We start from the raw sequence: 23,390 nt of genomic DNA, 5'->3' as shown, positions 1-23,390 counted from the left end.
ATGGCCGAGGCGGCCGCGGCTCCGGTAAGGGCGGCCCGCGCGCACGGACGCGCGGACTCGGGGGCCCCCGGGGCGGCCGGGGCCCAGCACACGGCGCCGCAGGCCCTGGGGAGGAGCTCCGGGGGCCGGGCCGGGCCGCCGGGCCTGGGGCTCCGGGCGAGCGGGACGCGGGGTACGCCGGGGCCTACGGCGCCCGCCCGCCGGCTGGGCGCCCCCACCTCCCCGTTCTGGGCCGAGCCTGAGCCGGGCGGAACCGGTCGTCCCCGCACCGCGGGCCGCCCCTTGCCGAGTTCCTGCTGCCCTCCGGGGCTTCCTGCCCCCGCCCCATCCGCTGGCCCCCCCAATCGCGCGCGCCCCCCACCACCACCACCCCGCGTCTCCTTTCTCTGCCCACCGCTCGCTACCCCCCAGCTCCCCCCAGCGGCCTGGTGGCACCTGGGAGGTGTCCGGAGCGGCCGCGACTCCGCAGGCACCGAGTCCCCCTCTGCGCGCCCAGCTCCTGGGGTGGGGGTGGGGGGGCGGTTCGGGGCGGGGAGACAGCTGCTCCCCCCGGTTTCGTAGAGGTAGGCGCCGCACCAGCCGTTAGGCGTGATTTTGTCCGCGCAGCAAACCTAGGCGGGGGTAGGTCCTCACTGTCATGAAAAACCCGAGGCCTAGAGAAGTTAACTTGCCCAGGATCGCACAGCTGGCAAGTGCGTGGGAAGAGAGGGTCGCTCTGTGTGCTGGGACACTCGACGCCTCGGGGCAAGCAGACAGGTACACTTGGTGATGGCGAAGGAAAACACGAAAGAGGCAGGGGCCCGGGCCTGGGCTGCTGAGATGCGAGTGGGGCTTGCAGGGGAAGGCTCGGGTTTCACCAGCCTGTGCGCGGACCCGGTGGAGCTTTCCCGATAGGATAGGAGGCTTGGACACGGAGAGGCGGGCCCCGGCCGGTGTGTTCGAGGAGGAGTCCGTTTGCCTGGAAAAGGTGGTTTAGGTAGGGAGGCAGGGGGAGAAGAGGCCGCGGGAGAGTTGGAAGGGGTGTGAGGGCCTGGACTGCATCATCCCGGGTGGGGAGCCACTGAAGGCTTTGGCCGTTCTCTTCCCATCGGTGGCTCCCAGGCGGAGAGTTTCCGCTTCCCTGGCAGGAGCCTTGCGGCCAGCCCCATGTCATCCGCTCACCCTTCAGTGAGGAGAGGGCCTTGAGCAGTGGCCTCCTCCCACCAAATAGTGTGGAAGCCTTCTAGGAGGCTCCCTGGGCCCCCGTTAAAATGTCAGAAAACTGGGTGGTGCCTTTGTTTATAAGGTCAGAGTTTGTGCAAAGGCCCTTTTCTTGCAACACAAAGATGATAAGGGCAGTCAGATGCTCTTGGAGGAGGTTAAGTAGGATTTTAGGAGATACGGAGCTGGGCAATAAAGTGAAGACACTTGTTAGCGTCTGGGGCCCTATGTCAGGGACTGGTCACCAGAGGAGGACTGAGGGGAAGGGAAGAAACGTGGCCCCGTGCCCAGGGGCGCCTCGCACTCAGAGGCAGGGCTGAGCCAGCCCAAGGTGCCAGGCTGGTGCGGTCCCCACAGCCTCAGGGCAGAACCACCTACCTCTTGAGCAAGAGACCCACCCACATCCAGTTGTTTCTCTACCAGTCCAGCTCCTCCCCATCTTTTGAGATCCCTCTTCCTTCTTCAGGTCAGAGGTTGTTGGTCCAGCCACCTTCCAGACAACCCCAGGATCCCAAATGCTCCATCCTCAACAGTTTTTCCAACCTGTTTTCAAACTGTCTTGTCACTGTTTTCTGAGGTGTCCACCCGTGTCCTGGTTCTCAGCAACTCTCTAAATGAATCCTCACTGGTTCCTATGAGTCACCATTTTAACTTTGCAAATAGTCACCAGACATTTGGTTAGGAATGATTTTCAGAATGTTGTAAGGTACCATTGACCCTCAGACACTGCCAGAAGGTATAAATATCAGGTCTTCTTCCCTGACTCATGGGTCCTACCTTCAGATGTATGTGTGTGTGTGTGTGTGTGTGTGTGTGTGTAGGGGGTGTCTAGTGGTCCAGCCCACCCAAAGCAAAATGTGTCAGGCAGGTCACTGGGGAGTCTCCATGTCTTTATGATGGTTGCAGCACATATAAAGTCTAACCTGATGGCAAATGTCTTACCTTCCTCACCTGTCTGTAAGGTGCGTTACTGATCCTGGGGCAGCACCAAAAATGTCTGAAATTGATCCTCCCCTTGTGAGTGGTGGGGACAGTGAGAGGAAACAGTCAGTCTCACCAGGGCAGGGCGCTTGTGTTGGATCGGAGTCTTAACTCTTGGCTGGGGGCAGAGCGGGAGCGAGGAGATTTGTAGTCATGGTGATTTTTACTTTGAGGGGGGTAGTAATTGAGAAGGGGACAAAATCAGATTGTCCTAGGGTGGAGAGGAATTGGTCACTGGATTTCCATGTTTATTAAAGAGACACGAGATGCTTCTTTGAAAGAGCAGTTGAGCAACGCTCGTGTTTGTGTCGTTTCAGTGAACCAGCTGTTTTTTGTTGTTTTTTTTTTTGCTAGGTCATTGTCAGTAGACAGATCCTGTGCGGTTATGATGGGAGGTGCTGGCTGGGCGCTAATAAACCTGCAGTTTACTATTTCTCCACTAAAACTTACCAGCAGCTTGCAGTCACTATTTATCTAAGACAATTGCACCGAACGCCTACCATGGGCCCCTGTGTGCTGTGAGCAGATACAGCACTGCCTTCAGAGACAGAGGGGGAGGTAACTGTACAGGGTGCTGAGAGCCATGACTGGGGTCTCTGTAGGTGGGCTGCAGAGGCCTGGAGGGACGGTACCCACCCAGAGGAGCTGACCCCCCAGGCGGAGGTCTGGCCTGAACACCCCCCACCCCATCCCGCCATGCGCACTACTACCCTCTCCCAGCATAGCTCCCTGACGCCTCGGGGAGAGGGGGCTCACGGAACACAGCAGGTGGAATGACTGATGCTGGTCTGCTCTCTGTTTCTGAAAGATTTCTCCCTGGACAATGGCAGCCACGATTCAGGCCATGGAGAGGAAGATCGAATCACAGGCCGCCCGCTTGCTTTCCCTAGAAGGCCGAACGGGCATGGCCGAGAAGAAGCTGGCCGACTGTGAGAAGACGGCCGTGGAGTTCGGGAACCAGCTGGAGGGCAAGTGGGCCGTGCTGGGGACCCTGCTGCAGGAGTACGGGCTGCTGCAGAGGCGGCTGGAGAACGTGGAGAACCTGCTGAGGAACAGGAACTTCTGGATCCTGCGGCTGCCCCCGGGCAGCAAGGGCGAGGCCCCCAAGGTAAGGCCTGGGCACCGGGAGTGGGACAGCCCGCGGCCCCTGCCCGTCGGCGTGCGGGTGAGCCTGCGTGACCCTGTGGTTCCAGGTGCCCTTTGATGACATGGCCGTGTATTTCTCTGAGCAGGAGTGGGGCAAGCTGGACGAGTGGCAGAAGGAGCTGTACAAGCACGTGATGAGGGGCAACTATGAGACGCTGGTCTCCCTGGGTAAGGCATGCAGTTCATTTCCTGGTTTAATGTGATTTAAGGAGGTCTCAGGGCTTCCCTGGTAGCTCAGCTGGTAAAGAATCCGCCTGCAATGCAGGAGACCGCAGTTCGATTCGTGGGTCAGGAAGATGCCCTGGAGAAGGGCTTGGCTACCCACTCCAGTACCCCTGCACTTCCTTGACAGTAAAGAATCCACCTGCAATGTGGGACACCTGGGCCTGATCCCTGGGTTTAGGAAGATCCCCTGGAGGAGGGCATGGCCACCCACTCCAGGATTCTTGCCTAGAGACTCCTCATGGGCAGAGGAGCCTGGCGGGCTGCAGTCCACGGGGTCACAAAGAGTCGGACAGGACTGAGTGACTAAGCACAGACAGCCCGGGGAGATCTCAGCCTCTTTCTTGCTGCTGGTGGCTTTTTATCGCGAGGACACGTGAATCACTGGGACCCTTGACCGTGGACAGTCATCTCCCTCTTACTGAAGTTGAGCCTGGGGTGACTGAGTCAAAGACCGTCTTCTGCCTGGTGAAGTTTACGGGTTGCCAAACCGAGAGGCATAGCGACCCCTCTCCTAACCAGGCCCGGAGCACAGCCGTTTCTGTCTCTTGCTGAGTCCTGGAGTGGAGGAGGCTCCTCTGACTCTCAGATCCTGTACGATCAGTCCACGTTTGAGGAGGGCTTTTGCTCTCGCCTTCTCTTACTGAGACGTGAGGCCTTGACCGAGGAGAATATGGGCAGACCAGGCTTCTCGCAGCCCGCGCTGCCTTCATACCTGGAGGCTTCCCTGACCCTGGGGCTGCCGCCTCTACCCTCATGCAGTACCCCCCAAGAAGGCCTGTCTACCTCTTCGGGTGGTGTCTGTGTGACCGCAGGTATGAAGGCAACAAGGCGTGCTTATGAGGCGGGAGCAGGAGCAGGTGTGAGGTGATATTCCGGTTTGCAGGAATGCACTGCTTCTTAGGGGCTTCCCTGGAGGCTCCGTGGTAGAGAACCCACCTGCCAATGTAGGAGATGCAGGTTTGATCCATGTGTTGGGAAGATCCCCTAGAGAAAGAAATGGTAACCCACTCCAGTATTCTTGCCAGGAGAATCCGATGGACGGAGGAGCCTGGAGGGCTACAGTCCACAGGGTCGCAAAGAGTCAGACATGGCTGAACGACTAAACAACAACTGCTTCTTAACCTGGAGACCCTGTATCAATGTGTCTTATGCTCAGCACTGCATCTTGGGCCAGATGAGGCTTTGTTTTGGGGACCGTCCTGGGCCTTGTACGGCCATCAGCCTCTTGCCAGCGGATGCCAGAGGCACCTCTGCCCCGTCCCCAGTCTCGACAACCAAAAACATCTCCAACTCTGACCAGTTTGCCCCTGGGAGGCAGACTCAACTGTGCTTGAGTATCACCGCCCTATACCAACCGAGAGGTGTGGTTTCTAGGCCATCTTGGTTTCCCGGGCTGCCTGTCCCCACCTCTTGAGTGGAACGTGGCCAAAGCTAACCCTTCCATCCTTCTTCAGACTACGCCATCTCCAAGCCCGAGGTCCTCACCCAGACCGAACAGGGGAAGGAGCCGTGCTGGCGTCGCGCTGGCCCCAAGGTTCCAGATGTTCCCGTGGACCCGAGTCCAGGTGAGGGGTGGGGATGGCCGGGGAGACAGCAGGGGGTTAGACGGACCCAGGGGAGGACACGGCCAGGGCGGGCATGACCTTCTTTCCAGGGAGAGCCGAGGAAAAGCAGCAATGCTTCAAACCCGAGTTTTCTTGTGACCTTTAGCATGTCCAGCTTCCCAGCATGGAAACAGGCAGCAAACCGAGTTTTTAGGAAAGAGATGGTGCCCATGGCTCAGAATTAGGGGAAGAGGGAGCAGGACGCAGACAGGAAGGTAGAAGGTCATGAAGACAGGATTAGTTCATTCATAGCTTTTCAAAGAGTCAGCCTTGCCTCCACCCGAGAACCAGATTTCACTGAAACCCATTAGCAGTCACAGAACATTGACCCGTTAGTCACGTTTCAGTCCAGCCAGAGCCACCGATTTATTTCAGGTGAATCTGGATACCCGACACCACAGTCTCAGGTTTTCCTGGGCCAGTCAGCACCTTTGAAAGTTAAGGGAAGGACGGGTGGACACACGAGAAAAGCCAAACAGCTGACGGGAAGACCTTGTTGGGCTGGGGGTCTGCGACAGTCTGTCTGTAAGCAGGGGGCAGCCCCTGCAGCCTCAAGCCAGGCTCCTCCCAAGACCTCTTGTCTGTCTGCACCACCTGCCTGGGGCATTCCTTCTTGTCTGAACACCTGTCTTAGTAAACAGTCTTATGTGTTGGTGATTTATGGAATGTGTCTTCGATGTGTGCCGTTATCACCACAATTCGATTTGCTCTTTCCCAGGGGCAGGCTGTGCCCAGAAAGCATTCACCGGTCTAGGTCAACAAACATGTTTTGAGAGTCTCCCAGGTGCCAGGGACTGTGCTAAAAGCGAGACCTTGACGAATAGCAGAGTGCTACCTGGATGGGAAAGACAGTTAGGACACACCGGCAGCCAGCTGCTCACCAGGGTGGGAGGCTCCCCGTAGGTCTGTTTTATTGCACTGACAACATCCGTGGGGAGGCCTCCCTGGCTTCTCCAGCACGCTAAGAGAGTGAAATAGGGGCCTGGAAATGCGGTGGCTTCTGGCAAGACCCTCCCCCGCGCCCCCTCCGGGCACTCATGTTCCCCTCTCTTGGCCTTGAGCTCCTCTGCGGGAACTCCTGCCATGTGGCCCCCCATCCCCTCCCAGCCTGGTCCCTGGCTCGCCCTCCCCGGCTCAGGGCTTGGTGCAGCCCCTTGACAGACCTCCTCTCCACTTCTCTGCAGCCCTGAAGTCCTCCCACAGTAGTGCTCTGTGGAACTCAGTCCCCAGCAACCCACCCCCCCACCCCCTCCCCACATCCTCAGGCTCTGCCCCAAGAGTCCTGCCTGCTCCCCTCCCCTCCCCCTCCACTGGGCACCAGGGGTGCTTCTCCTGCTTTTCCTCCTGCCTGTCCTTTGCTATTTCCGGCACCCCCCTTTTCTGACCTTTTGTGGTTGGAGTGCCCTCCGTGTGCCCTCCCACACCCACACCCAGTCATCCTAGTGAGTGCTATCACTGGGACCTCTCCCCTGAACTCTGTGGGGTCTGTGTCCCCATGGACAGGTTACGGATGTCCTGTTTGGAACACGTGCCTCGCCAAGCTCCTCATCCGCCATCAAAACCCACTCTTCCCAGGCAGTAGGCAGCCTCCATCCTCCGCTGCGGCCCCAAACCCAGGGTCATCTCTGACCCTCATCCACACCTGTCCGCCCCGTCAGCGAAACCCTGCTAGCACTGCCTGCAGACTCTCAGGTCCGTGGTTTCCTGCGTGGCCTATGGCAGGCACCTCCTGCCCCTCTCCCTGACCCTCCAGGGTCTGCTCTCCCACGTTACAGCAAACAGCCCTGCTGGCTTTGCACCAACTCGCACCATCGGGCTCGTCCCCCCCCGGGCTCTCCACTCCCTGTCCCAACCTCCCTGCTGTTCTCCCAGAGCTCCACACTGGGCCAGCCTCTGAGCCTTTGCACCTGGTCCTGCCTTCTGCCAGGCATGCTCTCCAGATACTATTTTATATTCACGGATTTTATGTGGACAAAGATATTATTATGTATGTAGAAACAGAATATATTTCGTATTTATAGAAGATACATGTTTCATATTTATAGATTTGCTTGTCTGGTAACCACCCCCACCTTCGTTAGGATATAAATCTCAAGAGGATAAGAACCTCTATTGATTTTGTTCATATAATCATTCTGGGCTCCTAGAATACTGCACAGAGTATATATATATAGCACAGAATAGGAATTTAATATTTGTTGAACGTGTGCCGTGTTTCATCATTTGTATGTATGTATGAAAATATATATTTCTGATATAATCTAAATCCCTTTTCAGCTCTCTCAATCTCATTCCTCCCCAGGGTAACCAGTTGTCCAAAAGTCGATGTCTGTCCTCTCTATCCACATTTTAAAACTTCTATTTATGTATGTGTGTAGCCATAAACAATACAGAATATGGTTTTGTGTGTCTTGAAAACATCACATAAATGTCATGATATCTATGAGTACTCTGTATTTCATACTTATCTCTATTGATGCATATAAATCAAGTTCATTCATTTAAAATGGATGCTCAGTATTCCAAAAGCAACTATATCTCAATTTATTATCTATCCCTCCATTGAGTTGTGCATAAGTGGTTTCTAATTTCTCACTGTCATAAGTGGGAGTCGAGTGGACATTCAGAGGCGTCTCTCTGTGTCCAGGTGCTGGTGCTTCTCTAGGGAACAGGCCAGGAAGGGCATGCCAGCCTGCACCTCTGCCTTTGCCCTTAGCCACAGATCACCCGCCCTGTGGTCACATGGGCATCTGTGCTTCCCAGCCCTTAAGGGTGGTACCTATCTTCTTACTTGCTTGCCCAGTTTTCAGAGTTAGATGTTTGCCAGTCTGATGGAAGTGAAATGGTATCTTGTTTTAATTTGCATTTCCCCAGTTATAAGTGGAGCTGAGCACCTTCTTCAGATTGTTATTTGGTTTCTTCTCCAGTGAATTATCTTTTTCTGTTTTTCTGCTGTTTTCATTATCTTACTGATTCAGGACCTCTATGTAGTTTGGGATATGAACCCTTTATCTGTTATTTGCATTACAGATTATCTTCTCCCAGGCTGTGGCAGGTCTTTTAACTTTGTAGTCCTTGGGTAGAAGTTTTAATTTTTGGCAGAGTCGTTAACACCAGTCTTTGCCTTTACGATCTGTGCTTTTTCTGCCTTAAAATATCCTTTCCTGCCTCCCTTTAGTTTTGCTTTTCACATTAAAGTCTTTAATCCAACTAGAATTAATATTTGTGTAGATTGCGAGGGAGAATTCTTTCAAAGTTTCCCCACAAGACATCTGACTTTCCAGCAGAGTTCACTGGATATTCTTCCTTTTCTCTGTTTGTAATGTCTGTCCCATCATGAACCAGACTTCCATACACGCATGCGCCGTTTCTCTGTCTTCTCTCATTTCTTCTGTCTCTGTCTCTGTACCAATTCTCACCGTTGTTAGTTTCACAATAAGCCTTGAAATCTGGTAGACTACACGTTCCCTACTTGTTCTTCTAAACTTTTCTTGGCTCTTCCTGGACCTTTGTTCTTCTATATGGATTTCAGAATCTTTATGTCAGGTTCTCAGAAATCCTCTTGGAATTTTGACTGGAATTGCATTTCCTTTATAATTTCACTTCTGGAGAACTCCTGTCATTGCAATATGGAGCCCCCTTATCCACAGGAAGACTTGTTTACTGTCGCCTTCTGTGTGTGCCTGAATAAGGCTTTAACACTTTTCTCCTGATCATTGTTTCTATTGTGGATGAGATTTTTAAATTAATTACATGTTTTAAATAGTTGTTGCAGGTGTGCAGTTATGCCGCTGACTGTTTAGTGAAAGAAAACATTTTCTCAACCTCTCATTACGTCTAATGACTTGTCAATTTAGATTCCCAGGTGGTTTTTTTTTTACACAGACAGTTGTGCTGTCCGTGGATAGCACAAAAGTTACCTCTTCTTTTGAAATTTTCTTAACTTTATTTTTCTGGTTTCGCAGTGGGTATAGGACGTGGTTAAATATTAATAGTAGCCACGATAGCTGGCATCCCTGTCTGTGGAGTTTCAGCATTTAGGGTGATTTTTTTGCCATAGACTTTCTGTTTTTTAATTGGGGGATAATTGCTTTACAATATTGTATTGGTTTCTGCCATACATCAACATGAATCAGCCACAAGCATATATATGTCCCCTCCCTCCTGAACCCTGCTCCCACCTCCCACCCCACCCCACCCCTCGAGGTTGGCACAGAGCACTGGGTTGCGCTCCCTGTGTCACTCAGCGAATCCCCACGTGCTGCCTATGTTACATACGGTCCTGGATCTGTCTCCATGCTCCTCTCTGTTTGCCCCGCCCTCTCCTTCCCGCACTGTGGCCACGTGTCTGTTCTCTGCATCTGTGTCTCCATCGCTGCCCTGCAGATAGGTTCATCAGCACCATCTTTCTGGATTCCATATGCATGTGTTAATATACAGTATTTGTCTTTCTCTTTCTGACTCACTCTGTATAATAGGCTCTAGGTTCATCCACCTCATTAGGACTGACTCAACATGGTTCATTACTAGATAAACGCAAATCAAAACTACAATGAGGTTTCACCTTGCATGGGTCAGAATGGCCATCATTAAAAAATCTGCTGTAGACTTTTGAAGATAACTGTTAGTTTAAAGATGTTTCCTTCCACTTCTGGCTACAGTTTTTAATCCTGAACAGATTTGTCATATTATACCAAATGCTTCTTTTTAAAATATTGTTTTATTTCTTTCATACATTGTACTGTTTTATATAACATAAAAAATACATACAGAATAAATATACATAACATTAACAAAATACATAAAGTTGAGAGAACAGTTAGTCAGCATCCCCCATATTCCCAACCTCTAGCATAAGAAAAAGATCATAACCAGAACCTTCCAACCTTCCAGAACCCATTGTCCCTTCCAGACCCCACACCCTCCCTTACTCTTCACAGGTAAACAGAAATGCAGACCTCTGAGATCAGTCCCTTCTTTTCTTTACCTTTGTATTACCTGTGTATATATTCCTAAGTAACACTGTTTAACCACTTTTTGAACTTTCTATGAATGAGATCATAATATATACATTCTTCAACTTGCTTTTTTCGTTTGACTTTACATTTTTGAGAGTCATCCACGTTGATGTAGTATAGCTGTAGTTCATTCCCTTTCATGATTTTCACCCCTAAAGTTTGTATTTTTGAATATAACGCACGATGCGTTTTTCCCTTCCACTGTTGATGGGTGTTTGTGCTGTTTCTAACTGTTTTGCTTTCAGGAACAATGCTGTGCTGGAAAGTCTTACACGCGTGTAAGAGTTTCTCAAGGTAGACGCCGGGCAGCAGAGCTGCTGGGTCATAGGAAAGTGCACACGCGGCTCCTCCCAGTAGCATCCCAGTAGCATCCCAGTGAGCTCTCCAGCAGTAGCGCGCCCGTCCTCAGCCCTAGAAATGCCGTCTATTTTTATTTCTGCCCATCTGGTAGCAGTGAAATGTTTTAAAATTTATAGTTTCAAGTGTGTATTTTCCTAATTAATGAGATTGAACATTATATCCTCTATTTATGGGCCACTTATCTTTCCTCTTCTGTAAAATGTCTGCTTATGCCTTCTGTATACTTTTGTTTCCCCTTCTGTATTGACTTGTAAGAATTCTTTACTGTTCTGAATATTAATTCTTTCCATATATATATATACACATGTATATACATATATATTTCCCTATATATATATATATATTTCCTTATACACACACACACATATATACACACATATATATCTTCTCCATTTCCGGTAGATTTTAAAGAACAGATGCTTTTTATTTTAACATACCTGGACTTTCTAATTTTTTACCTTTACGGTTTGTCCTTTTTAAATCTTAATTAAGAAATTTTCCCCTACCTCATGGTCATGATACACCATCTTATTTTTCTTCTAAAATGTTGCCTTTCATGGTCAAGTTCTTAATCCATCCAGAACAAACTTTTATGGCCACAGGAGGTTGGAACGCTGGTACTTTTTCACTGGCACTCTGGGCTTCCTTTCCTTTGTCCTTTCAGGTAAACGTCCTAATTGCCTTACCAAATTCCATAAAAAATCCAGTTGGGATTGTGGTTGGAACTGCACACATTCTGTTATTCGTTTTGGAGAGAACTGACCTTTTTACTATATTAAGGGTTTTATTTGTGAAAATCATCTGTAACATCTCAGTGAAGTTTTATAACATTTTCTCATTATATCTTTTATTCCTCCATTCTTTGCATGCTTTGAGTCGCTGTTGTCGGTGCCTTTTTTAAGGTGCATTTTCTGTTTGTTGCTGGTGTGTGCTGGGGTCGTGGGGACAGGGAACACCCTTTCCCAGTGCTTTTTCTACTGTGACAGGGCTCGGTTATGTAACATCCCACTGTCTCCCACACAGTTAGGCATCCCACCGGGGACGCACCTTGTCGGGGAGTTTGGGAGCAAGGCTTGGACATGCACAGTCCCTGCCCACCCTTCTCCCCTTGGGCAGCTGGCTGCCCCCAGGGATGTGCTTCTGTACTGGGGAAAGCCTCCTTCACCATGGTCCAGTGGGTGACTTCCTGATCCAGGGTCAGTACTGAGGACCCCTGTTGCCACAGATAAAAGCTGCATCCCTGTTTATCAGTTATAAGAAGAGTTTATCCTCACCAGCCTTCCTCCTGGGTTTTAGTTCTCTGATTGTAAGATCTGTGACAGGGAAGAAAAATGGTGATTGCCATGCTCCCTTAAAACCCTAGGAGTAAAGGAAAATGCAGTTGTCTTTATTTATTGATATTTCTAAGAACTTTGCTAAAATTCTCATTAGTCCTAATAACTTTTATAATAATTGTCTGATGATTCTCAGGTTTTCTAAAAAGATCATCATATCCCCTATGAGTAATACGAATTTTTTGTTTGTTTTCAAATCTTTTAGTTTTCTCTTGTGTGCTAGCTGAGAACTCCCAGAAAATTCTTATACAGAAGTGATGACAACAGGTGTTCAATTGGTTCATGATGTTAAAGAAGATGCTTTTTAACTTTTCACACTGAGTCTAATATTTGTTAAAGGTTTTGTTGATCAGTGTCATTTATCAGGCTAAAAGAGTTTTCCCTATTTCTGGTTGACTAGGTATTTCTAACAAGAATAGCTATGAATTTTTATGGAATGCTGTTTTGGTATCTGTTGAGATGCTTATAGTCTTCCCTAGTGGCTCAGATGGTAAAGAATCTGCCTGCAATGCGGGAGTCCTGGGTTTGATCCCTGGGTTGGGAAGATCCCTTGGAGAAGGGAAATACCCACTCCAGTACTCTTGCCTGGAGAATTCCATGGACAGAAGAGCCTGACAGGCTACAATCCATGGGATCGCACAGAGAGACAATTATATGATTCTTCTTCTTTAACCTCCTAGAATGGTAAATTATGTTATTTTTCTAATGTTGAACCAAGCTTGCAACCTTGGGGAAAAGTCTAAGTTACCCATGATCCTCTATAAACAGTGCTAGACTTAATATGCTAAGTATTTTGTTTAGAATTTTGGAATCTTTCTTCATGAGTGAGCCTGGCCTATACTTTTCCTTTCTTAGACTGGCTTTGTGTGATTTTGATATTAAAGATCAAAGTTATGATGCATTCCCTCTTTTTTTAATTTGCTCATAGACTTTGTGTAATATTGGAATTATCTATTCTTTGAATGTTTTTATTTCTAGGGGAGATTTTTATCTACTGATTTAAGTTCTTTAATAATTATAGGACCTTCTATTATTTTTAATTAGTTTGGAAGTTATGTATTGTTTCTATTCTTTTAGAAGTAATCTGGAGATGTTTATCTTCTAAAATACACACTTGTTATTTGTGTGTGTGTGTGGATCTGGTGATGATAAAAACTCTCAGTTGTGTGGGTTTGTATATGTGTTTATATGTGCCTGAAAATGTCCTTCCTCCATTTCTACATTTGAAGGACGTAATTCTAGTTTGATTGTTAGCTTCTTTTAGCCCTTTGAAGATAATTTGCTAGCCAATATTCTTGTGGGTAATCTTTTTTCCCCTGCCTTTTAGATATCGGTCTTGGTGATCTGCAGTTTCACTACAGTGTATCAAGGTGTGGATTTCTCTTTCTTTATCCTGCTCCAATCACTGATATTTTTCAACAAGCTGGGAAGTTCTGCAGCACTGTCTTTGTGAATACTGCCTGGCCCCATTTCCTCTGTCCTCCTATTCTGGAACGGTTCACATCAGTTCATAACTTTGACCTTCTCCTCACATCTTCCTCTCCGTCCCCTCACTGAGCTCTGAAACATCTCTTCTGATCTTTTCTTCTAGTTGGTTCACCTCGCTCTATCCAGTCATTTCCGTTCTGTTGTTTAACCTCCAGGTTGTGTTTCTAAATCTCAATTATTTTATGTTACAACTGTTTCGTCCATCTTTTATTCGTTATGCTCTCACTCCCTCTATTTCTGTGAGTGTATTAAACTTCAGATTCTGTGTATGAGGTTTTCCATATCCAGTTTTTGTGGTTCGTATTCTGCAGCTGATGATTTCTGATGGACTGAGGTAACTGGTTTTCCTGTTGAGGTGGTGGTTTATATTTGGGAGTTCTTTAATGCCTGAGAGCTATTTAAAATGCTGTCCTGAGAATCTCTGTCTGCCTTAGCTTGTCATCAGGTCACTACAGTGTTGGCCTCGAGGTTTTGGGGCCATGCTGTTGTGTGAGGCCCAGCACCAGAAACCCTTGAGCACCCACCTGGGCTGTGTCAACTCCCAGGGAGGCTCTTCTTCCCATTCAGCCAAGACCAAAGGCTAGAATGGGCAGTCTCCTTGCACGGGGCAGGTTTTCACCTTAAGTTTAGTGCACTGGGAATGTTGCCTTTGGGCCCAGGTTTATGTGTGTGGTGGTGGTGAGGGGTCTCCAGCCCAACCTCCCACCCTGCTTGAGCCCCAGGCTTCTCACAGGTGGGCCCAGTCCATCACAGCCCAGCAGTAGAGCGGAAAACGCCTGGCAATTTACCACGGTTGACCTAGGCTTTCTTAGAGGTCATCCATGGTTAAAAACTTTAAGGGTTTTACACTTTACCCATCATTTTGGATATTCCATACTGAGAAGAGTTTCTCTGCACAGCTAACCAGTCAGACAGAAACATTAGAAGTGAGTGTTGCCTCTGTGTCCATTGAAATGACTGTATGGCTTTCTCCATTAATCTGTTTGTGAGTGGTGTTACTGCATTTTCCAGGAGTCGCTTCTCCTTGAGTTCTCAGGATAAATCCGGTTTGTTCTTAATGTATTGTCTCTTTTACTTTTTTGAAAACATATCACTGGACTTGATTTGTAATTCTTTCATTTAGGATCTTTGTGTATCTGTTCATAAATGATCGTTTTATGAATTGTTTCTCTAGTTTGTGCAATGAAAATTATATCAGCCTCATAAAATGAGTTGAAAGCGATTTTCCCTTAGCATTTTGAAGATATTATCTTCTTCCAGAAAGAAATCTGCTTTCAATCTGAATGTCATTCTTTTATCTTTGGTGTCCTTTAAGATTTTCTCTTTGACTTTGCTCTTATTCCATTTCACACGAGTACTGTCTAGGTTTGTATTGTTTCTTACTCCCTACTTAGGAATTGGTGTGTTCCTTCAAACCATGGGCTCACCATACCTTCAGTTTTGGAAAATTATCAGCCATTATTTCTTTCTACCTGTTGCCATGTATCCGTTTCTCATTCCCTCCTCAGATTTCTACCAGCTTATGTTGGAACTTCTCGTTGAATCCTTTGTGTCTCAGCTTCTCTTTTATATTTCCATTTCTTTATGTCTCAGTGTTGTGCTCTGGACTGTTTCCCCAGTTCCATCTTCTGAGTCACTAAGTTTCTCTGCAGCTGTGTTCATTCTGTTGTTAAGCCAGCCATTGACTTTTTCATACCCATGACCGCTTCTGTCATTTCTAGAATGTCTGTACGGTTCTCTTTCAAATATGCCTTTTTAAAAATAATTTCCTGTCCTTGCCTTAGAGAGTCTTCCTTCATTTCTTTGACTGTTTTAAACATACATATGCTATTATATCCTTCTAGCTATTCTTTATTTCCTGTAGTTTGTGGGAGTGAGTTCTGGTGTGGCTCTCATGCCAGTTGGCTCCACTTCTGATTTGTGGGTTTAGCCTGTCCCGTAAGGCCTGTCTTGCGGGGATGCCCTAATGGGCAGATTTGCATTTGCGTTGGTTTGGGTGTCTCTTGGGTTGCCATGGTTTTCAGTCAACTTTTCTGTGAATTTCTCAACTTAGGGCTTCTGCACCATATGGGTAGTATGAAGTTACTTTCTAATTTCTTTTAATTTCTTCTGGATGGCTTTCCTACCCATGGCCCTGGACAAGAGACAGCTTCCTCATACCTTGCCTTTCCTCACAGATGGTCTTAGTCCCCATCTCCCCGATGGGATAGAGCCTCATGGCTGCTGGATGATGCAGGCAGCTCAGCCCTGCTGCCTCCTCACTTGGACATCAAAGCCCAGCCCCTAAGGCCTGCATCCTGTTTCAGCAGCTCTAGTTGGCTTCTCACTCAAACTCTTTGTTTGACTTTGTGTTCTTCCTTTGACTCTTATATATCTGGACTCTTTCTCTTGTGCCCGCATAAGTACATGTGTATGGGTAAGGTTGTGGGGACAGGGGGTAGATTTTATGTGGGTTTAAAATGAGAACAGGACCTCCCTAGGGCAGTTCAGCCTTGCTCATGGACCAGAGATCCAGCCCTGAGCACGTGTTCTGTCTTCCTGCCTGACCCCTGTGCTCCATACCATGTGACCTCGTGCTCTGCCTGGACGGCCCCTCAGTTCCTCTTTGAGCTCTTGCCTTCCCTTCCCACCAAGCTCTTTCACCTTTGCAAGGCCCTGTGCGCCTTTCCTTGGCTGGAAGTGTGCCCACCCCAGGGCCGTTGATGCTGTCACTCACGCATTCTCTGTTTTCTCAGGCTCGGGGGCCCCAGTTCCTGCCCCCGACCTCTTAATGCAGATCAAGCAAGAAGGTGAGCTCCAGCTCCAGGAGCAGCAGGCTCTGGGTGTGGAGGCATGGGCAGCCGGACAGCCAGATATCGGGGAGGAGCCGTGGGGCCTCAGCCAGCTCGACTCTGGAGCAGGAGACGTCTCTACCGATGCTGCCTCTGGTGAGTGGCCAAGGCTGCGAGCAGACAGCGGGAACCAGATGTAGAGACTGAGGGCAAGGTCTGGGAGGAGGAGTTCCTGGAAGCATCGTGGTGGGGCTGCAGGCTCTGGAACATCTTGCCTGGCTAGTTTAGGTTTCCCACCGCGTGGCAGGGGTTGCTCCGGATGACATCTTGCGAGTCCCTCTTGGCTCCGAGATGCTCTCGTCCTGGTATTTCCCTGCTTCACTCTCACCAGCCATATCCCTGTTCTATATGGAGGGGGGGCTATATGGAGGCACAGAACAAACTTAGGGTTAAGGGGGTAGGGACGGGGAGATGGGCTGAACGGGGAGATCGGGAATGACATGTATACACTATGTATAAGACAGCTAATGAGAGCGTACTGTGCAGCACAGGGAACTCTACTCAGTGATCTGTGGTGACCTAAATGGGAAGGACATCCGAAAAAGACAGAATATGTGTACACGTATAACTGACTCACTGCTAACACAGCAGAAACTAACACAACATGGTAAAGTAACTGTACTTCAAAAAAAAGAAAAAAAGGGGGGGAGGGGGCTGTATGACTAGAGTCAGCGACATCTGCATTTCCTGATGCCTCAGAGAAGGGGGCAAAAACTGGTTCAGGAGAGGTGGGGCCATGATGCTCGGGCGGGAAAGCTGCCGCTGGTGGGGTCCCCGGGCGCCTGCCTCCCCGTTCTTTCCCTGACGCGCCCCCCCACCGCCGCTCTCTCTTCACTGCAGGCGTCCACGCCAACTTCTCAACCACTATCCCGCCCACCTCCTGGCAGGCCGACCTCCCTCCCCACCACCCCTCCTCCGCCTGCTCAGACGGGACTCTGAAACTCAGCACGGCCGCCTCCACAGAAGGTACGGGGCATGGCGGGAGGACTGAAAGCGGGAGGAACGGAAGTGCTCGTGGGGACCGGAAGTGCTCATGTCTGCCTCTGAGGCGCCCGACCCGCCAGCCCGAGGCGTTTAGGGGCCAGTGATGCGAGAACTCTGTGCAGTCTGGCCTTTCTCTCCTTCCAAATTCTTAGACTTGAACAGCCTTTCTTGAGAATGTCCATGTTTCCCACAGTTCCTTTCTTGTATTATTAACCAGTCAGTCCTGACAAGCTGATGATCCCTTGAGAGAATATATACCTCTTGCCCAGACTCAGCAATCCTGGCCCCTCTCTGGCCTGGAAAAGCCAAACCCAACCGGAACCAATTCTTAGGTATTAGCACTACCAAAGACAGAGGTCCACCAGCTCAAATTGGAAAGAACTGCCATCAGTTCAGTTCAGTCACTTAGTCGTGTCCAACTCTTTGCAACCCCATGGACTGCAGTACACTAGGCTTCCCTGTCCCTCACCAACTCCCGGAGCTTACTCAAACTCATATCCATCCAGCCTTCTCATCCTCTGTCTCCCCTTCTCCTCCTGCCTTCAATCTTATCCAGCATCAGGGTCTTTTCAAATGAGTCTTTTCAAAAGAACTGCCATATTTATGTATTAATTTTCTGTTCTGTTTTGAAAACCAGTTAGCTGTTACTTCAATAATTTCTGTCATATTTTAACACCCCCAAATTGTGCTAAAAGCCTAGATCTCTGATATAAAACTTGAAAGTGTGAAATTCAAGTACATTTAAGTAAAATCAAACATTACTATTTCATGAATATTTTTATCATTAGCTAGCTGGCTGCATTTACTGAATGCTTGCTGCATGCAAAAACAGCATGCTCAGTGCTTTCACGTGTGCTGCCTGGTTTAGTCTTCATGCAACCCTGTGGAAAAGGGTATTCACAGAGGAACTTGCCTGAAGTTGCAGCTGCTCTGTGGGGAGCCAGGGTCCAGTCTCAGATGTGCCTGAGCCCAGCTCTGTGCATTGCCACCAGTGGTCTGAGTTCCTTCCTTGGAATAGCTTCATGATTAGCCTTACCAGCCAAACTGAAAATGGGAAGTGATGGGGAGATACAATGGTTCCTTACCTGTGGTGAAGGCTCTAGAACAAGGTGAGCAGATATGATGGTTGCTTTACCTGTAGAGAAAGTTCTGAAACATGATGTCCTCACCCACAGTTTGAGGCAGTTGCCTGACCACCTTGGGCACCTCTGCTGAACTGGATCCTGAGGCTTGGATACTAGGGCTCAGAGTGGCCTTGGTGGGCTGAATATCCAGACCAAAGTATCAGATCTTCCCTTTCTAAGCAGGAAGGGGGACAAAATGATACCTGTTCTTTCTCTCTTTCTCAGCAGATGTAAAAATTGTGATAAAAACAGAAGTCCAAGAAGAAGAGGTGGTGGCCACACCAGTGCACCCTACTGACCTAGAAGCCCATGGGACACTGTTCGGACCAGCCCAGGCCACGAGGTTCTTCCCCAGTCCTGTCCAGGAAGGAGCCTGGGAGAGCCAGGGCAGCTCATTCCCCAGCCAGGACCCCGTGCTGGGGCTGAGAGAGCCCGCCCGGCCAGAGCGTGACCTAGGGGATCCCACCCCTGCAGTGACCCAGGACGAGACCCCTCCAGGGGACTGGCTCTTCGGGGGGGTCCGGTGGGGCTGGAATTTCAGGTGTAAGCCTCCTGCAGGCCTCAACCCAAGGACCGGGCCCGAGGGGCTGCCCTTCTCCTCCTCCGACAATGGAGAGGCTGTGCTGGACCCCAGCCAGGCCCCGAGACCCTTCAATGACCCCTGTAAATACCCCGGCCGGACCAAAGGCTTCGGCCACAAGCCGGGTCTGAAGAAGCACCCGGCAGCCCCCCCGGGGGGGCGGCCGTTCACGTGCGCCACGTGCGGGAAGAGCTTCCAGCTGCAGGTCAGCCTGAGCGCGCACCAGCGCAGCTGCGGGGGCCAACCCGATGGGGTGCCCGGGGCCGCGGGCAGCGCACGGGACGGCAGCGGCCTGCGGTGTGGCGAGTGTGGCCGCTGCTTCACGCGGCCAGCGCACCTCATCCGGCACCGCATGCTGCACACAGGCGAGCGGCCCTTCCCCTGCACCGAGTGCGAGAAGCGCTTTACTGAGCGCTCCAAGCTCATCGACCACTACCGCACGCACACGGGCGTGCGGCCCTTCACCTGCACAGTGTGCGGCAAGAGCTTCATCCGCAAGGACCACCTCCGCAAGCACCAGCGCAACCATGCGGCGGGCGCCAAGCCGGCCCGGGGACAGCCCCTGCCGCCGCTGCCCGCCGCGCCCCCCGACCCCTTCAAGAGCCCTGCCGCCAAAGGACCCTTGGCCCCCACGGACCTCGTGACTGACTGGACTTGTGGCCTGAGTGTCCTGGGACCCACCGATGGTGGGGACCTCTGAGCCCTGCGCGGCCGCCCAGCCCTCGGGCCCCCGCAGGCCCCGGTGTAAAGAGTCGCCTCTCCAGACGGCTGGGCGGCGTGCGCAAAGCCTCGAAGCCAGACGGATGGAGCCTGGAGGGGAAACCAGATTCCCATTTGCCGAAATGCTCACCGGAGCAGGAGAAACTCCCAGACGGCCCAGCTTCCACCTCTAAACAAAGTAGAATTCTTTGATTGTGAAACTGAGCAGCATAGAATCTTAAGTAATTTAATTACGAAACTTTTTTTTAATTCTTGGAAGACAAAGCTGGAAAATAGTAGTAGCACCAGTTTAAACTTTAACAGTGTACCTTTGGTTTCTGGATTGCGTGTGTGTTGTGGGCTGTGTCCTTACGGAATCTTGACAGAGCCGCCGGGAGGTTGGCTGGCCGGGGATGCAGGCGAGGAGCTCGGACCTTCCTGGCCCCAGTGACCCCCGGGGGACGGGCCGGTTTCAGCGCGCACACAGCCCCAGGGGAGTGGAGATCCGGCTCTGCCCGGGGCCAGCAGGGCGCCGTGGACGTCCAGCCGTAGCTCGGGCGCGAGGAGGACTGAGCCAGAGCGCCCCGCGTCTCCCAGCACCTGTAAAGAGCCCTTGCACAAGTGCCAGCCCTGCAGTGGGCACCTGCCACCCCAAGGCCCTGGGACGCACATGACTCCGGGCCTCGTGATAGAGGGCTGTCTGAAGACACTAGTAGGGCTGCAGAGGTGAGGCGCGGGGTAGGGGGTGGCGGGAGCAGCGCCGGCCACAGAGCCAGGCCTGCCCACCACCCCGCCACGGGGAATGCTGCCCTCTGCTCCAGCCCGAGGCCCGCTTCCTTTTTTCGTGTGGTGTCTTCTCCCTGTCCAAATGCTTCTGCTCCAAATCTCATTTGATCGTTCCTGTGACCTAGTGAAGCACCCAGAGGAGCATCCTTTCCCGTAAGAGAAGAGGCAGAAAGTTAACTCTGAGGAGGGACTCAGCTCAACCTCGCGTGCCCCCCTCTCCGTGTGCACAGTGAGTGCAGACAGCTGGCAAGAGCCTGGGGTCAGATGGGTCGGCACGCGGCTCATCCTCCTGGGCCGGCAGTCTGGGGTGGACAGCTTTTCACGCTGCCCTCTTAAAAGATTTGACCCCTAACTGCCCGAGCCAGAAGTGGTCAGGCCTCCTCACACTTTAGCTGAGAGCTGCGGCCTCTGTGACGGGTGGTTGCGCTTCCTTTCCCTCCCACCCCAGGGGCCAGGGCAGGGCTTGCTCGCCCCCTGGCTGGCATCTTAAAAGAAGGTGGAATCAGAAATGAGCTCAGGTTTCTTGATCCCACCCGAACGCTGTCCCTGCCACACGAGTATCCATTCCTGTTTTGTTGAGGCAGACGCTGGTTCTTTGACCCCACCGGGATCTCCTTTCCCTGAGGACGGGGAGACCACGGCTCCTGTTCATTCAGCTCCCTTGTGTGTACTTTTATTAGGCAATAGACTAGTTAAGAAAATTGTTTCTATGTACTGTATATTTTGTACCTGTTTACACTTCTAATATTGATACAACTGATATTTTGAAAAAAACAAATGAAGAGGAGACATCCTGTTAAAAATAAAACCTAACCAGCACCGAGGTGGTTTGGTGGGTTCCATTCTTAAACCTGGTCTTTGGCGCTGGTGCCTCTGCACGCATCACCCACGGTCAACTTCTGTACCCTCCTTCTGCTCAGGGTCACTGGGCCCAGGGAGGCGACTGTTTCTGAGAGCTGGGATGGGAGAATCCAGAGAAGTTTGACTTTATGGTGATAAAACTGACATCCGAGAGAAAATAAAGCCACATCCAGTCCGTTTGCTTCAGGATATAGTCATGGTTTTTGTCATTGAGTCTAATATAATATGGTACCATGTACATGAAGATAGGAAGAAAAAAAAATTGCAGGATATCAAAAAAAAAGAAACCAAGCTGGATGTTTTCTCTTTGCATCTTTTCTTGGCTGGGCAGAGGCGAGGAAAGGATCCTGGGTGCCTGTAGTGGCCATAACCCTGATCTTGGAGTGAAGTCTAACTGATGGTCTTGAGCCAGGCTGGCTGACACCCATATTCCCACCAACCAGAGTTGACAGTTGTTAGCAATCCTATCTCATGTTTTGGTTACACTCTCTTTTTTTTTTAAGGAAATGAAAAGATAAAAAAAAATCCCCCTGTTTGTCACCAAGGGTATGGGAGGCAGAGAAGGAAGGGGAGTGGAAGTCATCTAGACCCGTGGTGAGATGGCGGGAACAGGCCATGGCGTCTCGCTCCTCCTTAGCAGCTCTGACCTGTCTCCTGTGCTTCTGGCCCACCCTGGCCCCCGCTGGCCATGTCTCGTGCTTGGAAGTCAACCGGGACACTTCTGGTGTCTGCCCAGCTCGAGGTGCCTCTCTTCCACCACCACGCCCTCACCCGTCTTCACGGTGTCCTCATATCCCCCGACCTACATGCTGCGTGCCTGTTATGCTACAACCCCATGGCTCACGAATGGATGACTCCTACGTTCTGGCTTGGGTTCAGTCTCCAAACAGACGGCATGGGAGGAAAGGGTTTAGGTAGTGTGGAAGGGAGATGGAGTTAGTTCAGTCTCAGACATCCAGAAAGGGGCACTAAGTTAGGGAGACCAGACACACTGTGGAATGGGGGCCACCAGCATGACTCCCAAAGGATTCCTGGGAACCCTTCCTCTGCCACTACTCTAGGAATCCCACTGAGGCCCAAGCACAGTGGTCCTTATGTATTAGTTTCCTATAGCTGCTTTAACAAATTACTGCAGACTTTGTGGCCTGAGCTAACATCAATGGCTTAAACCATTTCTGGAGGTCAGAATTCCAAAATGAGTCTCATGGAGCTAAAATCAAGGGCTGGATTCCTTCTGGAGACTAGAAGAGAATCCATTTCTTCACCTTTTCCAGCTGCTAGAGGCTACCTGCATTCCTTGGCTCGTGGCCCCTTCATCTTCAAAGGGAATCAGTCCAACTTCTGCTTCTATCATCACATTTCTTTTTGACTTGGATCCTCTTGCCTCCCTCTCATACAGCCTCTTGCAATTTCCTTGGGCCTGCCCAGATAATCAGAAATGAGCTCTCCATCCAAAGATCCTAATTCAGTTATATCTGCAAAGTCCCTTTTGCCATACTATAAGGCCACACAGCCACAGGTTCTGGGAATTAGGGTGTGGACAGCTTCCCAGATCCCAGGACAACCCCCAGCACCTCTTCTCAGTTCAGTTCCATTCAGTTGCTCAGTCGTATCCGACTCTTTGTGACCCCATGAATTGCAACACGCCAGGCCTCCCTGTCCATCACCAACTCCCAGAGTTCACCCATACTCATGTGCATCGAGTCAGTGATGCCATCCAGCCATCTCATCCTCTATTGTCCTCTTCTCCTCCTGTCCCCAATACCTCCCAGCATCACAGCCTTTTCCAATGAGTCAACTCTTCGCATGAGGTGGCCAAAGTACTGGAGTTTCAACCTCAGCATCAGTCCTTCCAATGAACACCCAGGACTAGTCTCGTTTAGGAGGGACTGGTTGGATCTCCTTGCAGTCCAAGGGACTTGCAAGAGTCTTCTCCAACACCACAGTTCAAAAGCATCAATTCTTCGGTGCTTAACTGTCTTCACAGTCCAACTCTCACATCCATACATGACCACTGGAAAAACCATAGCCTTGACTAGACGGACCTTAGTTGGCAAAGCAATATCTCTGCTTTTGAATATGCTATCTAGGTTGGTCATAACTTTCCTTCCAAGGAGTAGGTGTCTTTTAATTTCATGGCTGCAATCACCATCTGCAGTGATGTTGGAG

At 50.3% G+C, this 23,390-nt stretch overlaps 1 protein-coding gene across 1 annotated transcript; it reads left to right on the top strand.

The window, feature by feature from the left end:
• Positions 1 to 21,407, top strand: ZNF746 (zinc finger protein 746). Its single transcript, XM_052638571.1, has 7 exons — positions 1 to 24; positions 2,990 to 3,289; positions 3,375 to 3,495; positions 5,007 to 5,117; positions 16,092 to 16,283; positions 17,028 to 17,153; positions 18,524 to 21,407. Exons 1-7 carry the CDS (start codon positions 1 to 3, stop codon positions 19,573 to 19,575), a joined length of 1,926 nt encoding a protein of 641 aa, XP_052494531.1. The 3' UTR covers positions 19,576 to 21,407.
• The last annotated feature ends 1,983 nt before the right edge of the window (positions 21,408 to 23,390 follow it).

The sequence above is a fragment of the Budorcas taxicolor genome, chromosome 4 (genome assembly GCF_023091745.1).
Source record: "Budorcas taxicolor isolate Tak-1 chromosome 4, Takin1.1, whole genome shotgun sequence".
Taxonomy (NCBI): Eukaryota; Metazoa; Chordata; class Mammalia; order Artiodactyla; family Bovidae; genus Budorcas; species Budorcas taxicolor.
This window is presented reverse-complemented; position numbering and strand designations above follow the sequence as displayed.